General features: G+C 40.7%; 1 protein-coding gene across 1 annotated transcript in view; it reads left to right on the top strand.

The window, feature by feature from the left end:
• The first annotated feature begins 571 nt into the window (after nucleotides 1–571).
• Nucleotides 572–16,468, top strand: part of LOC133577384 (brevican core protein-like) — a 38,709-nt gene continuing 22,812 nt past the window's right edge. Inside the window, exon 1 of the mRNA XM_061931147.1 lies at nucleotides 572–718. Within this exon, the coding sequence (XP_061787131.1) occupies nucleotides 699–718 (20 nt within the window). The 5' untranslated portion in view covers nucleotides 572–698. The remainder of the gene's footprint in view (nucleotides 719–16,468) is intronic.

Consider the following 16,468-nt stretch of genomic DNA (forward strand, 5'->3'; position numbering starts at 1 on the left):
AGTACAGTTCACACTGTTCCGTTGCTCCACATTGCAAAACAAAGGACAGAGAGAGTTGACAGGAGCAGATCGAGTCACACCCATATTCATAATTGAAAAACCAAACTATAAATATGTCAACAACTTTATCCACATATTTAACATTTCGCAATAAATCTACAAGCTTTTTTAGTGCCATCTGATGTATTTGGTGTGGTACTACTGTATATACTCCACTTTTACATTGCAAAGCTTTTTTGTTGCAAGTATCAGGTAATAAAATCAAAGCAGTTGTAAGTGCATGCTTCATTATGTAGTTTCCCTTGCAGGATAAATATACGTCATAAAAAAAAACACTCAGAACAGCTCCACAACTTCACGCCGCACACACACACACACACACACACACACACACACACACACACACACACACACACACACACACACACACACACACACACACACACACACCCTCTCCACTCCTCATCTACACCGTGGCTTGACAAGCATGCGCCATGTCCATCCCTAAGGGGGCAGTTCGGGGTTTTGTTCCTTGACTTTCAACTCCTTCCTTCTCTCCCGGACCCGTCGAGTGGGTTAGACACATCAAGAAGCGGCTCCCTCCAGAAGCTGCAGAGCGCTGCAACCAGAGACTCTTTTTGCCCCCAAGAGGATCAGTCGCACTGCAGCAAAGACACAAGTGGACACTTTTCAACAAGATGCTGCTTCAAAGAGTCAGGTAGGCTTTTTTTTGGCTATTTTCATTGTTGTAATGATATATGGTGCAGTCTCTTGACACTTATTGTAATTATCCAACTTTGCACATGCCATATTTGCTGGATTACTTTTCTTGCTGGTAATATTAAGGAACTTTCCCCACTATTGTGCTCTGCATATTACTTTTCATTCATTTCTGTATGAAAAAGGAGACATTTTTCTTTTAAATTTGTCATTGTAATCAACAGCAAATTGCTCGTTAGAAATTGCATTACTTTAACATTCGCAGGGTTTTACTGTCAAATATAATGATACTGTGTTTTTACATTCATTTGTAATGTTGCAGTGAATTTTGATTACAGCATTTTACTGTGAAAAAAACTGTTAAATGCTGTGAAATCATGGTCATTATTTTACAGTATGTCCAAAGCGCAGCCATTGAGTGGGCTCTGTGACCTCTGCTCATGGCCACGCAGGTGCATATACAGCGGGTACGGAAAGTTTTTCACTCTTTGTTTCGATGCAGGCATTTTGCTAAAATCAAAAAAGTTCATTTAATTTATCGTTAATGTACACTTAGCTCCCAATCTTGACAAAAAAAACAGAAATGTATAATTTATAATTTATATTAAATTTATAATTATTTTTAATTAATTTGCAAAAAATTTGCAAATTAATTAAAAATAAACTCAAAAATCACATGTACATAAATATTTAGACCCTTTGCTCAAAACTTTGTTGATGCATCTTTGGCAGCAATTATAGTCTCAAGCTTGGCACACCTATCTTTGGGCAGTTTCGCCCATTCTTCTTTGCAGCACCTTTCAAGTGCCATCAAATTGGATGGAAAGTGTTGGTTTTCATCCAGGATGTCTCTGTACAGTGCTGCATTCATCTTTTCCACCATCCTGACTAGTCTCTCAGTTCCTGGCGCCGAAAAACACCCCCACAGCATGATGCTGCCACCACCATGCTTCACTGTCGGGATGGTATTGTGCATGGTGATGAGCCATGCTTGGTTTCTCGTGGTCTGAGAGTCAAACATTTTGTTATTGGTGGATTGCTGCCGAGATGGTTTTCCTCTCTCCACAGAGTACTGCTGTATAGCTCTGACAGAGTGACCATCGGGTTCTTGGTCACCTCCCTGACTAGACTAAGATGAATGCAGCAATGTACAGAGACATCCTGGATGAAAACCAACGCTTCCCATCCAATTTGAAGGAGCTTGAGAGGTGCTGCTCAGGGGAATGGGCAAAACTGCCCAAAGATAGGTGTGTCAAGCTTGTAGCATCGTATTTAAAATATACTTTGTTGCTGCCAAAGGTGCATCAACAAAAGATTGAGCAAAGAGTACTTATTTACATTTGATTTAGAGTTTTTTATTTTTAATAAATTTGCAAAAATGTTTACATTCCTGTTTTTTTCTGTCAAGAAGGGGTGCTGAGTGTACATTAATGAAAAATAAAAATAACTTTTTTGATTTTAGCAAATGGCTGCAATGATACAAAAAGAGAAACAATTCTGTACCCACTGTAAGAAGATGGTTGAGTGGACCACTTTTAAAGTCCCACTGGTGGCCTCAGGTCAGATGTTAAGTCAGTGAAGCAAAACAGAAACTGAAAGCATGAGATATGGTTTGTCATGCTTGAATTAGTTTGGATCTTTTATACTTTATATACCCTTTGAGGAGATTTTATTTTAATTAGCTTCAAGTCCAAACAGGACATAAAAGTCCTTAAGTTTTTGAAGGGCGTAAAAACATTTTTGGATTATCTTTTTTATTTTATTTTTTACTATTTTTGCTGTGTAAACATCAGTCCAAAATAAAAATATCAAACATGTAATATTTATTAAATTATATTTTTAAGATATTTTAGTCAGATAATGTCACAGGTTTATTACATTTATGAAATAACTCATGTTATACAAATGTGCTAATTGACAACTGTGACATCATTTGATAAAAAGTCCTTCAAAGGGTTAAAAAAAACATTGAGTATTTTTGTTTGTGGATTGAGAGATTTGAGCAAAAGGATGTAGAAAACAATCCAAACGTTTAATGCTCTTTGAAAAAAAACAAAAAAAAACCCTTTTTTTTAGGCTTTGGGGTTTTGTTGTGTAACTGCCAGTGTATAGTACACCTGTAAAAGGTAAAAGTTAAAATTTAACATATAAAATCACTCTTAGGAAAAATCATGCAGAATATAGTAAGACAACAAAACCATCCATCCATCCATCTTCTTCTGGAAGATGGAGACAACAAAACCGATGGGCAAAAATATATTAAAAATGTATTAAAAGGAGAAAAAAGCCAGTCTAAAACAAACAACAAAAAAAGATGTTTTAAGATTACAAAGTGTTTTTATGAAGCGTAATTATCTTTTTTTTTTTAAAGGCAATGTTAAACAAAAAGATATTGTATAATTTTGTAAAATCATTGCAATAAAGTAGTAAAAAAAAGAAGTAAAGCTTGAAAACATCGAGTAAAAATATAATTATTTACTATTATTATTATTTTATTATTAAATATACTAGTAGGCCTGTATAAGGGTCAGCTACAGCCTACTGAATGTATGGTATATTCTTTTTACATTTGTATTATTCAATTCAAATTTAATTATATATATACATTTTACATATATTTACTGTTTCATTATGTAAAATGCATTAATTGTATTATATTAATATATGATATGCATATAACAAAAACAAATGTCATAAGGAGGTAAAAGTAATTTTTAATTGTCTATTTGATTGAGCTCAAGTGCTTTTAAACATTTGCCACACCATCCACTGTCCATTTATTCGTTCTGGGGCGCCTCCTTTCTTTAGAGGTACTCTAAGGACAACCTTGTGTGCTGAGAATTTATACTATTACAAAACATTACTGCAGCGTGGGATTGGGTTATTTCAGGTGATAAACAGCTGTAAAGTTGACCTTAATATTGGGTCCTGCAGCAGAATTGACTTCTAGCCCTAAAGTCTCAATTTCATTGTCCAAAGCTGTAATCAGTCTCCTCCTCCTGTATTTTACTCTCTTTGCCAAAATACCGCTGACAAGCTTTTGGTGCCCCAAAGCGAAACTGATGCAATGAAGGCACCACAAGCCTTTCATGATATCTGTAAGCAGAGAAAGAGAGAGCGACTAAAGCCATTCTCTGTTTGGTTTCAAACCAAAAAAGAGCAAGTGAAAAGAAGAAGAGGGGACCAAAAAAAAGCAAGCAAGTGTGCCAGTGTCCGTCCTTTAATCCCCCCCACCCCCCGGAGGCTTTCAAGCTTTTTGTACGGGGCAGCACAGTGCGCAGCTGTCCTCCTGGCCCGCTGCTCGCTTTCTTTCTGCTTTTCTTGTGGAGCATACTAATAGTGATAGCAGCTCGCAGCCCACCCAGCTGGCCAGGAAACAAGACAGGAATTATTTGGCTTTCAAAGAAGTTCTTTCAGTCCCACACAAGTTATTTAGAGGAGTTGTGTTTGGGCCGTCTCAGAGAAGTCATCAGTGCTTGTAGCGAGGGCCCGCTGCTTATATATATGTTTTTATATATGTACAGCAGAGGTGTGGACTCGAGTCACATGACTTGGACTCGAGTCAGACTCGAGTCATGAATTTGATGACTTTAGACTCGACTTGACAAAATGTAAAAAGACTTGCAACTCGACTTAGACTTTAACATCAATGACTTGTGACTTCACTTGGACTTGAGCCTTTTGAATTGACATGACTTGACATGACTTGCTACTTTCCCCAAAACCCAAAGATGAAAAAGTTATTCGGGAGCGCTCCGTATTTTTCATTGTGTACTTGTCTATCAGCGTTGCGTGTGTCAGCTGGTGTGGTCTCAGTACAACAGCCAATCAAATTAGATCTACTTTGTTTTCATCACACAGCATTCATCCAATCAAATTGCAGGACAACCAACGAAGAAGACATGTCCAAACCACACGCCAGTGAACAAAAAATGATACCTAAAATAATTTTGTTTGGGTATAAAAATTACGAGGTGGTCAACACAAAATGGTTTGCAGTATGCAACACATGCGGTTCGAAAATTACTGATGGAGAGGCAACAACTTCCAACTTCGTCCGGCATTTGAAGTTGCACAAAGAACGGTAAGTTTTGAATGTAAGATAACGTTTATTGGCTAAGTAACGTGACTTTTATTTGCTGTGTAGTTAAATCAGTGAGGCTGTAAACTCACTGCTAACGTTATAACGTTATTGCAAACACGGGAATCTGTTGCAGTTCACTACCTTATTCATACTTTTTGTTCAGTGATTTTTTTTAAGCAGGGTTACGTTAGTCAATATATCACACGTAACGTTAGACGGCGGTCAGCAGCATCGCGTATTTTAGCCACCTAAAAAAAGACAAAAATAGTAAAATAAAGGTCAGTTAAAATGTATACTATATTATGAATATGTGTACCGTTTTAGCTAGCTTTCTGACATACTGTTGGGTGTTTACCTCAGTGGTCCCCAACCACCGGGCCGCGGCCCGGTACTGGTCCGTGGATCGATTGGTATCGGGCCGCACAAGAAATAATTGTTTTCTTTTTTCTTTTTTTAATTAAATCAACATAAAAAACACAAGATACACTTACAAGTAGTGCACCAACCCAAAACAACTCTCTCCCCCCTTTTGTTCTGGGCATTGAACATGAAGACTCTTCCTTCACTGTTCCGAGTGGCCATGAGAGTCTTGGCAGTGCCTGCCTCCAGTGCTCCAGTGGAGCGAGTTTTCAGCCATGGTGGCATCATACTACGCCCCCATCGTGCACAAATGACTGACAGACTCTTGGCTAATTTGGTCTTTTGCAAATGCAATGCAGCATAGGGCCCTGACATATAAAAAATACAACTTTTTTGTTATGTTCACGTATATGTCATGTTTTTTCAATGTTAACACTTTTGTACAAATAAGTACATTTGCACTTTATTTTTCAATGTGTTTGTTCTGTAAAGGAATGAGTTAATGTTTAAAATGACTGGTTAATAGTGCTATTATAAAGTGCAATGTCAGCACAATTTTCTTTCCTGCAATTTAAAATGCACTTGTTTTAATAAATAAATACAGCGTTTGAAAAGCATACACAATCTGTGTTAATATATTAGTCTGTGGTTAAAAGGACTTGAAAGGACTCGAAACTCAAAATGCAGGACTTAGGACTTGACTTGAGACTTTCCAGTCTTGACTTTGGACTTGACTCGGGGCTTGCCTGTCTTGACTCGGGACTTGACACGGACTTGAGGGCAAAGACTTGAGACTTACTTGTGACTTGCAAAACAATGACTTGGTCCCACCTCTGATGTACAGTACAGGCCAGAAGTTTGGACACACCTTCTCATTCAATGGATTTTCTTTATTTTCACGACTATTTACATTGTAGATTGTCACTGAAGGCATCACAATTACGAATGAACACATGTGGAGTACTGAACAAAAAAGGTGAAATAACTGAAAACACGTTTTATATTCTAGTTTCTTCAAAATAGCCACCCTTTGCTCTGATTACTGCCTTGCACACTCTTGGCATTCTCTCGATGAGCTTCAAAAGGCAGGCACTCTGTGCCTTCAGTGACAATCTAAAATAGTCATGAAAATAAAGGAAACGCATCGAAATGAGAAGGTGTGTCCAAACTCTTGACCTGTACTGTATGTGAAGATGATCAGTCTTTCGCAAGTGCAATGATTTCTTACATACTTCAATACCGTTATTTTAAGCACATATTTTAGTTTGGCAGTTATGTTTCTATTGTTGCTATGTTTTTCACAATTCATAATAAGTCATCCACTGTCTTTGTCTCTCTGGGTGGAGGCGAGGCCGCTAGCATACACACATACACACACGCACATACACAAGGAGAAGTTGATTATCCCGATCATCCCCAAAATGGAATCAGTTTGAAGTTGAGGCCACCCACTGTCTTTGCCTCTGTGGGTGGAGGCAGGACCTGTACACCCACAGACACACAGAAGTTTAGCTTGTAACGTAAACGTAAGGTGACATAGTAGTTGTTGTTCCTTTTCCCTTTTTGGACATTTCCTGAAAGTTGCTTGAAAATCCCCTCATAACTTTAATGAATTTCGATGTATTAAAAATATTTATATTAATCATCAGTAAATTAATGTATGAATGGATTATTCTATAGATAATTCCATTTGATCTAATCTAATCAAAATTCCAACCATTCATCCCATCTATTAACAGCTTGTCAATAAATGCATCCATGCATGCTTCCATATTGTAGTTCAGGCCTGGGCAATTATTTTGACTCGGGGGGCCAAATTTAGAGAAAAAAATGTATCTGGGGCCGGTATATCTATCTATCTATGTATACTTATATATATATACAAATATATATGCATATATATACCAGAGGTGGGACCAAGTCATTGCTTTGCAAGTCACAAGTAAGTCTCAAGTCTTTGCCCTCAAGTCCGAGTCAAGTCCCGAGTCAAGACAGAGCAAGTCCGAGTCAAGTCCAAAGTCAAGACTGGAAAGTCTCAAGTCAAGTCCCAAGTCCTGCATTTTGAGTTTCGAGTCCTTTCAAGTCGTTTAACCACAGACTAATATATTTACACAGATTGTGTATGCTTTTAAAATGCTGTATTTATTTATTAAAACAAGTGCATTTGAAATTGCAGGGAAAAAGATAGTGCTGACATTGCACTTCAAAATAGCACTATTAACCAGTCATTTTAAACATGTAACTCATTCCTTTACAGAATAAACACATTTGAAAAAAACAAGTGCAACTGTACTTATTTGCACAAAAGTGTTAACATTGTATTTCAATGGCATATTGCATTGTAACTAGTTCCACAGCAGTTTCTATCCTGTTCTTACCTTATCTCATTGATCTCATCTCATACTGTATGTGTGTTTATGTGTGCGTACACATGAAAAACATAACAAATATATGAACATAACAATGAACAGAGTTGTACTTTTTAGATGTCAGGACCCTATGCAATATGTACACATATTCTTAATATAGTATACATTTTAACTGACCTTTATTTGACTATGTTTGTCTTTTTGTATGTGGCTAAAATACGCGGTGCTGCTGACCACCGTCTAACTTTACGTTACTGTGTGTGATACATTGACTAACGTAATGTTACTGTGTGTGATACATTGACTAACGTAATGTTACTGTGTGTGATACATTGACTAACGTAATGTTACTGTGTGTGATACATTGACTAACGTTACGTTACTGTGTGTGATACATTGACTAACGTTACGTTACTGTGTGTGATACATTGTCTAACGTAACGTTATGTGTAGGTACCTCATGCAACCCTGCTTAAAAAAAAATCACTTGACAAAAAGTATGAATAAGGTAGCAAACTGCAGTGGACGCAACAGATTGCCGTGTTTGCAATGACGTTGTAACCATAGACATCTTATAAGTAGACGCAGGTTGCTGTGACGTGAGCAATTTGGCCGCCATCTTGAAGTGGTGATGAGGAGCCGGCGAGCAGCCTAAACTGACAGTTGACAGGTAGAAAACAAAGATGCCGGGCTGGTGTTCAGCGTTTTCCTGCTCAAATGAGCGGACTGTTGAAAATAGGAATCGGGGGATTACTTTTCACAAGTAAGATTTAACATTAACGTACTATTGGTTGCATCTTATGAAAATAATATTACCACAGAGTTGAGAAGGATCAAAGATCTTCAATATTTGTATGTGAAAATCACAAATAAATCTTCTGGGGGAGTATGACGCCCCTACAGGGGTTTGGTTTACAAACTTTCAGCCCCACCTAAAACAAAATTCACCAGCCGCCACTGATTATGATGCATTCTCATTTTAGGCAAAGTATAAGACAATACTTTCTTAACAGTATAATTGTAACCAGGAATAAGTCTTCAAGTAACAATATTCAAATACTAACATTGTTGGGTAAAACAGAATTTGGTTTTATTCTGAATCCAGTGAAACAGATTGGTGGTTTTAGCTGATATGAAGACTTTCAGGTGTTTATATGTGTTTATGTTTAAGTATTTGGCAGACGCTTTTATCCAAAGCGACTTACATAAAATAATACATATAAAACAATCACTGCAAATATTATCATTTAAGGGAAGAATGTAATAGAAAATATTAATACAAAGTGTCAAGACAGAATAAACTCTCTGCTGCTGCAGCAACAGAGATACAGTCTATAGGTCCCTAAGATATATAGATATCTAATGTATTCATACATTGTTTATGTAGGATATACGCATGTATATATAACCTAATCATATTGTTTCTTCAACTTAAAAATAGTTTACCGTTGTTTCCCCTTCTCTAGGATTATAATCCCAGTTTTGATCTCGGACGTCTGGTCACTTATAGCATATAAAAATATTATATTACTGTTAAGCAAACTATGAATACTAAAACACGCCAAAACATGTGTCTGTTATCATAGCTACACGTATGACAAAAAAGGGGGGTGAAAATCAGTGGTATTCAGTGAGGTAAAATGAATTAAATGCGCTGACAGTTCATTGTTCCTGCCAAATGAATTGCACTGAGTGGAGCGGATCACCACTCCAAGATGGCGGCCCCGCGCCTCGTCTGCGCCAGTAGGCAGTAGCGCTCCATGCTGCGTCTACTTATAAGATGTCTATGGTTATAACGTTAGCAGTGAGTTTGCAGCTTCACTGATTTAACTACACAGCAAATAAAAGTCACGTTACTTAGCCAATAAACGTTATCTTACATTCAAAACTTACCCTTCTTTGTGCAACTTCAAATGTTGAACGTTGTTGCGTCTCCGTCTGTAATATTCGAACTGCGTGATTTCCATACGGCAATTCGTTTTTTGTTGACCAAGTCGTAGTTTTTATACCCGAACGAAACCAACTTTGGCATAATTGTTGCGTTGTTTGACAACTTGTTCGGTGGTTGTACTGCAATTTGATTGGATGAATGCTGCGTGATGAAAACAACGTAGATCTAATTTGATTGGCTGTTGTACTGACAACACACCAGCTGACAGGAACAACACGCTGAGAGACACAGACGAAGAAAATGAAAAATACGGAGGCTCAAAAATAACTTTTTAAGCGTTGGATTTTGGGGAAAGTAGCAAGTCATGTCAAGTCATGTCAAGTCAAAAGGCTCAAGTCCAAGTGAAGTCACAAGTCATTGATGTTAAAGTCTAAGTCGAGTTGCAAGTCTCTTTACATTTTGTCAAGTCGAGTCTAAAGTCATCAAATTCATGACTCGAGTCTGACTCGAGTCCAAGTCATGTGACTCGAGTCCACACCTCTGATATATACACACACATGTTTACATATATACACACACACACACACATTTATATATGTGTAATATATAATATAATTATATAATTTGTAAGCTGTGAAAATCTGCTGTATAGTATGTGTGCTTGGGTCCTATTTTAAGGAACATTAATACAAAACCTCACAATAATGTCTGATTGAATGCTAAAAACGTTATGACAGACCGCCTTAAAAAACGGAATGGAATTGTAAATTTTTTACCTGAATCAGACACTCAGAACGTACATGAAAATAAAGAATGTGGGATTTACAATATTAACTATGACCGATAAAACACTGAATATTGACAACATATGATCGTCACACCCCTTCTCGATCGACATGTTTTACAATCAGGCAAAACGCAACAAAAATGCAACAAACACAGCGAAATATGAACGCGAAGGGTAAGAAAACCCCCACCTACAATCTGATATACCGGTATCTGATATATCACTAAGCTTTAGAACTTTGTTGTAAAAACCCGCATTTCGGCTGGCCGCTCTGGAAAACACTCTGTGGAAATGCACTGCTTGGTGCCTCGTCTGAGCTGCTGTGACTTAGATTACCATAGTAACCAGTACATCATGCAAAAGCGCAGATTCCAACCACTGAAATACTTTGTATAGTTCAAGACTTGCGGTTATTTGAAAACATCACTGCACATCATAATGGCAGCTACGGTTTCCATCTTAATGATCTAAAAAAATTATTTGGGAATGTCCGGTGGGCCAGATTGAAAAGCTTAACAGGCTGCATGCGGCCCCCGGCCTTAATTTGCCCAGGTCTGGTGTAGTTCATCAATGTGTAACATAATGAGGGTCGGTGATGTGCATTGGCAGCGTGCTGAGGGTTGCCAGAGGAGGTTGTGTGAGGACACAGCGAGCATACGGCCGCCGTTAGCTGCCTGCTAGCTTAATAACAGGGCTAGACTGGTGCCATGGTTGGAGCCGTGGCAGCCTGCCACTGGCCTGAGACGCTGTGTCATTTCGCTGCCGGAGGACGCGGATGGCTTGCGGTTTGCATTGAGGAGCCTCAGTTTTGAGACTTGCAGTTTGCTCTCAGCGCCGCGTCTTGCTGAGGCTTGAGAGCAACTTTCTTAGCCCAGCAATCCATCAGGTAACTCCATTCGTTAAATGATGTCACATCGTGGTATCGTTTCAAGTTCAAGCAGCCAAGTACAGGCTGTGCAATAAATCAACGCTCTTTTCCTGACATGGAAGCATGTTTATTTTAGCGCTTTGTGTTTTGGTGCTGGTCCAATCTTCCGCACTAGTCCTTTCCCTCAGAAAGAGTTTGTCTTCTCTCCGTCACATTTTTTATTTTAGTATTTTTTGAGAATTGTAAATGAGTGTGAGAGGTGGCACCAGAGTGTATTGTTGTGTGTTGTCCAAAATATATCCTTCAAGGGGTCATATTAATAATTAATATTATTAAGTTAATTGGGCATACATGCACGCACCCGCCCCTCCCCCAATCAACGCCTTCACCACTGCTTAATTCCTCTTCGGGGTTGTGGACGGCTGAGTAGCGCTTTATAGCGGCAGCCGGCCTCCAGGGCCTCAAACCCCCCCACCCCTCTGTTGCGAGTTGTTGTGATTACATGTATCATGTTTATGTGTGCTATGCTATGTGAGTTTTTTTCCTTGGACTCAGTCTGGACCCCTCCCGAGGGTCCAGCCTTAGACTGATACTTTTTTTTACTCTTCCCCCTTTCCCAATGTCACCTTTTTCCCACCTTTTTTAAGGAGCGCCGTAAGTGGCTGATCCATTGGCGGTCCCATCTTGTCCCCCTTGTAACGTATGTCTGCTCTTAGTGGCACTGTGCCGAAAATGTAATTTCAGTTCTTATGTGTCTTGTACATGTTAAAGAATGGACAATAATAAAGCATCTTGAATTGAATCTTGAATCTTGATATTAGGGTTTTTGTTCTACCTTTTTTTCTTTACTTCCTTGTGGTCTACATAACATGTAATGGTGGTGCTTTGGTCAACATTTGAGTAAAGTTATAACATCAATGCAAGGATCTGACAATGTTTTTACATTGGTCCAACCTCCCCTATACAACAGGAGCACTCTAGTGTTTTTAGGAATTTGCTACAAAAATGTTTGTCTCCCAAGTTTTGAACTGAACTCTTGAGCCGCTATGGCAGACCTGGACAAATTAAGGCCCGGGGGCCGCATGCAGCCAGTTAAACTTTTCAATCTAGCCCGCCGGACAGTCCCAAATATTTTTTTTAGATCATTAAGATGGAAACTGTAGCTACCATTATGATGTGCAGTGATGTTTTCAAATGACCGTAAGTCTTGAACTATAAAAAGTATTTCAGTGGTTGGAATCTGCGCTTTTGCATGATATACTAGTTACTATGGTCATCTAAGTCACAGCAGCTCAGACAAGGCACCAAGCAGTGTGGGTGGGGAGCGTTTCCACTGAGTGTTTCCTGAGTGGCCAGCCTGAAATGCGGGTGTCAGGGACAGACACGGAAGGAGATTTTCACGGCATAGTTCCAAAGCTTAGTGATGTATCAGATTGTAAGCAGGATTTTCTTTTACCCTTCGCGTTCATATTTCGCTGTGTTTGTTGCATTTTAGTTGCGTTTCGCTTGATTGTAAAATATGTCGATCGAGAGGGGGTGTGACGTTCAGAATCAGAATCAGAATCAGAATCAGAATACCTTTATTGTCGTTGTATGGAAACAACTAAATTGGACAGCAATCCAGCTCAGTGCTTTTTAAACAACCTACATAAAATAGTCTTAAGACAACAAACAATATAAAACAATTTAAAATTTAAAAACATATTATAATGTTAAAAACATATTGCACAGTAGATCTCTATCAGAGGTAAGCAAGTTAATAAAGTGGTGAGTTTTCGGCATGTGCAGTGTTTAGGGAAATAACAGCTCTAGGATAGAAACTGTTTTTCAATCTATTTGTCCTTGCTTTGATGGTCTTATAGCGCCTCCCTGAGGGCAAGAGTTCAAGCCAGTGGTGACCTGGGTGGGATGAGTCCCTGAGGATGCTGTTTGCTCTCCTGTTGCAGTGTCTCTTATACAGGTCCTCTAGAGATGCAAGAGGACATGCAGTGATCCTCTGGGCCACGTTCATATGTTGTCAATATTCAGTGTCATATATTATATTGTAAATCCCACATTCTTTATTTTCATGTACATTCTGGGCATACCGTATTTTCCGCACTATTAGCCGCACCTAAAAACCACAAATTTACTCAAAAGCTGACAGTGCGGCTTATAGCCCGGTGCGCTTTATATATGGATTAATATTAAGATTCATTTTCATAAAGTTTCGGTCTCGCAACTACGGTAAACAGCCGCCATCTTTTTTCCCCGTAGAAGAGGAAGTGCTTCTTCTTCTACGCAAGCAACCGCCAAGGTAAGCACCCGCCCTCATAGAAGAGGAAGCGCTTCTTCTTCTACTGTAAGCAACCACCCGCCCCCGTAGAAGAAGAAGAAGCGCGCAGATATTACGTTTCATTTCCTTTGTGTGTTTACATCTGTAAAGACCACAAAATGGCTCCTACTAAGCGACAGGTTTCCGGTTCATGAAAAGACGCAATCTCTCCATCCGCACACAGACTACTATTTCACAGCAACTGCCTAAAGACTTTCAAGAAAAGCTGGCTACTTTCCGTGCATATTGTAAAAACAAGATAGCTGAAAAAAAAGATCCGGCCAGAGAACATTATCAACATGGACGAGGTTCCACTGACTTTTGATATTCCTGTGAACCGCACTGTGGATACAACGGGAGCACGTACGGTGAATATTCGCACCACAGGGAATGAGAAGTCATCCTTCACTGTGGTTCTAGCTTGCCATGCTAATGGCCAGAAACTTCCACCCATGGTGATATTCAAAAGGAAGACCTTGCCAAAAGAGACCTTTCCAGCCGGCGTCATCATAAAAGCTAACTCGAAGGGATGGATGGATGAAGAAAAGATGAGCGAGTGGTTAAGGTAAGTTTACGCGAAGAGGCCGGGTGGCTTTTTTCACGCAGCTCCGTCCATGTTGATATACGACTCCATGCGCGCCCACATCACGCTGGTTTTTAATATATTATTAAAGTTTGTCTGACCTATCTGACTGTTTTTTTGACATTCCTTTAGCGCAGTTAGATGCGGCTTATAACACGGGGCGGCTTATAGGTGGACAAAGTTTTGAAATATGCCGTTCATTGAAGGCGCGGCTTATAACCCAGGGCGGCTTATGGTGCGGAAAATACGGTACTTGCCAACCTTGAGACCTCCGATTTCGGGAGGTGGGGTTGAGGGGGGTGGGACGGGGGCGTGGTTGGGGGCATGGCTAAAAGGGGAGGAGTATATTTACAGCTAGAATTCACCAAGTCAAGTATTTCATAGATTATATATATATATATATATATATATATATATATATATATATATATATATATATATATATATATTGTGATGTGCGGTCACAAACCAACCTCCCAGAGACAGTTCTGTTAGGGTTCAAACGCAGCAGCGTTGCTTTATTCAGTCACTTTTTTGGAATGCAGGTTAACTTAAATTCCTCCTGGTTGGGGCTTTCATTTAAACAAACAAATTATCGCATTCCTCATGCCTTGATCAGGTCTCCTAAATTGCCTGGAACATATAGCAGAGAAATCTCTGATCAGTGCAAAGTTCAATAAAACACAGCATTCAATGAATCAAACATCTTACACATTTAGCAGACTAATTTACAAACTACATTTCAGTGGAGCAACACACTTACCGCCCGATGGAAGCAGACCTTTCCCAGCAGGGAGCCAGCCACACAATGAGTCAAACACTGAGGTGCTATTTAAATCAAACACAGTGATTGCCAACCTGACACAGCTGCCTTGGGGCAGGTGGCCACACATCAGCCTGATTGAGGATAAAATTAGGGATGTACTTGCCTTCAATGACCACACCTAGAGGGTGGCGTAGTTTGACCGCCTGGTGCATGCTTTCATTGGGATGGCTGGCCCTCCGCCTAGTCTCACCTGTTCGGAGGTATTGTGATGCTCCACATACCCCCCCCCCCCCCCCCTAAGCTCCTTGTTGGGACGAGGAGCTTCCTGTTCTTCATCTTCGTAGCGGCAGGACATCGCGTTGGCGTGGCGGATTTCCTTTCCAGGGCGGTGCTCGACGGTGAACTTATAATTTTGCAGTTCCAGAAACCAGCGTGTCACCCGAGCGTTGCTGTCCTTATTGGTGGCCATCCATTTGAGGGGGGCGTGGTCGGTCATCAGAGTGAAGCATCTTCCCCATAGGTAATACCTGAGATGGTGGATGGCCCACTTCACAGCAAGACACTCTTTCTCCACGGTAGAGTAATTTTTCTCGTGCTTCAGTAATTTTCGGCTAATGAAGGTTATGGGGTGTTCATCGGTGCCAACCAATTGGGCTAGGACTGCCCCGATCCCAGTGCCAGAGGCATCTGTGTGGAGGACGAATGGCTTCGTGAAGTCAGGTGCAACAAGGATGGGTTCCTCACACAGAGCCTGCTTTAACTTCTCGAAGGCCCCTTCCGTTTCGGTGGTCCAAGATACTCGGTGGGTTGACCGTTGGCGAGTGAGGTCGTTGAGGGGGGCCGCTATTGTGGCAAAGTCTTTGATAAACTTCTGGTAGTAGCCGATCAGACCTAAGAAGGACTGCACCTGTTTTTTAGTGATGGGGCGGGGCCAGTTCCGTATCTTCTCCACCTTCTGGGCTTGGGGTTGCACACACCCACGGCCTATCGTATACCCGAGGTAGTCGGTTTCGGTCCATCCTACCCGGCACTTCTTGCCGTTCGCTGTTAGACCAGCCTGACGAAGGGCCTTGAGGACAGCCTCCAGGTGTTCCAGATGGTGGGCCCAGGTGGCGCTGTGGACCACGATGTCATCAAGATATGCGGCGGCATAGGCTTGGTGAGGACGGAGGATTCGGTCCATCATGCGCTGGAAGGTCGCAGGGGCCCCGTGGATGCCGAAGGGGAGGACAGTGTACTGGAATAAGCCGTCTGGAGTTGAGAAGGCTGTCTTGGGTTTGGCTCTCTGGGTCAGGGGTACCTGCCAATAACCTTTTGTCAAGTCCATGGTGCTGACGAAGCGGGCAGGTCCAAGGCGGTCAATCAGCTCATCGGCTCTAGGCATGGGATATGCATCGAAGGTGGATATGTCGTTTAGTTTTCGGAAGTCGTTGCAAAACCTCAAGGAGCCATCTGGTTTAGGGACGATCACGATTGGACTGGACCAAGGGCTGTAGGACTCTTCAATGACGCCTTGGTCAAGCATCTTTTTTACCTCTTCTTTTATTGCTTCCCTCCGCGCTTCTGGGACCCTGTATGGTCGTTGCCTGACCACCTTCCCAGGCGGGGTCTCTATGTCATGTTCTATGACATGGGTGCGCCCGGGCATCTCTGCAAAAATGTCCCGGTAGCGGTCCAAGAGCTCTTGGACATCTTGGATTTGTGTTGGGCCAAGGTCCACGCCTAC

Source organism: Nerophis lumbriciformis, linkage group LG37 (assembly GCF_033978685.3).
Source record: "Nerophis lumbriciformis linkage group LG37, RoL_Nlum_v2.1, whole genome shotgun sequence".
NCBI lineage: Eukaryota > Metazoa > Chordata > Actinopteri > Syngnathiformes > Syngnathidae > Nerophis > Nerophis lumbriciformis.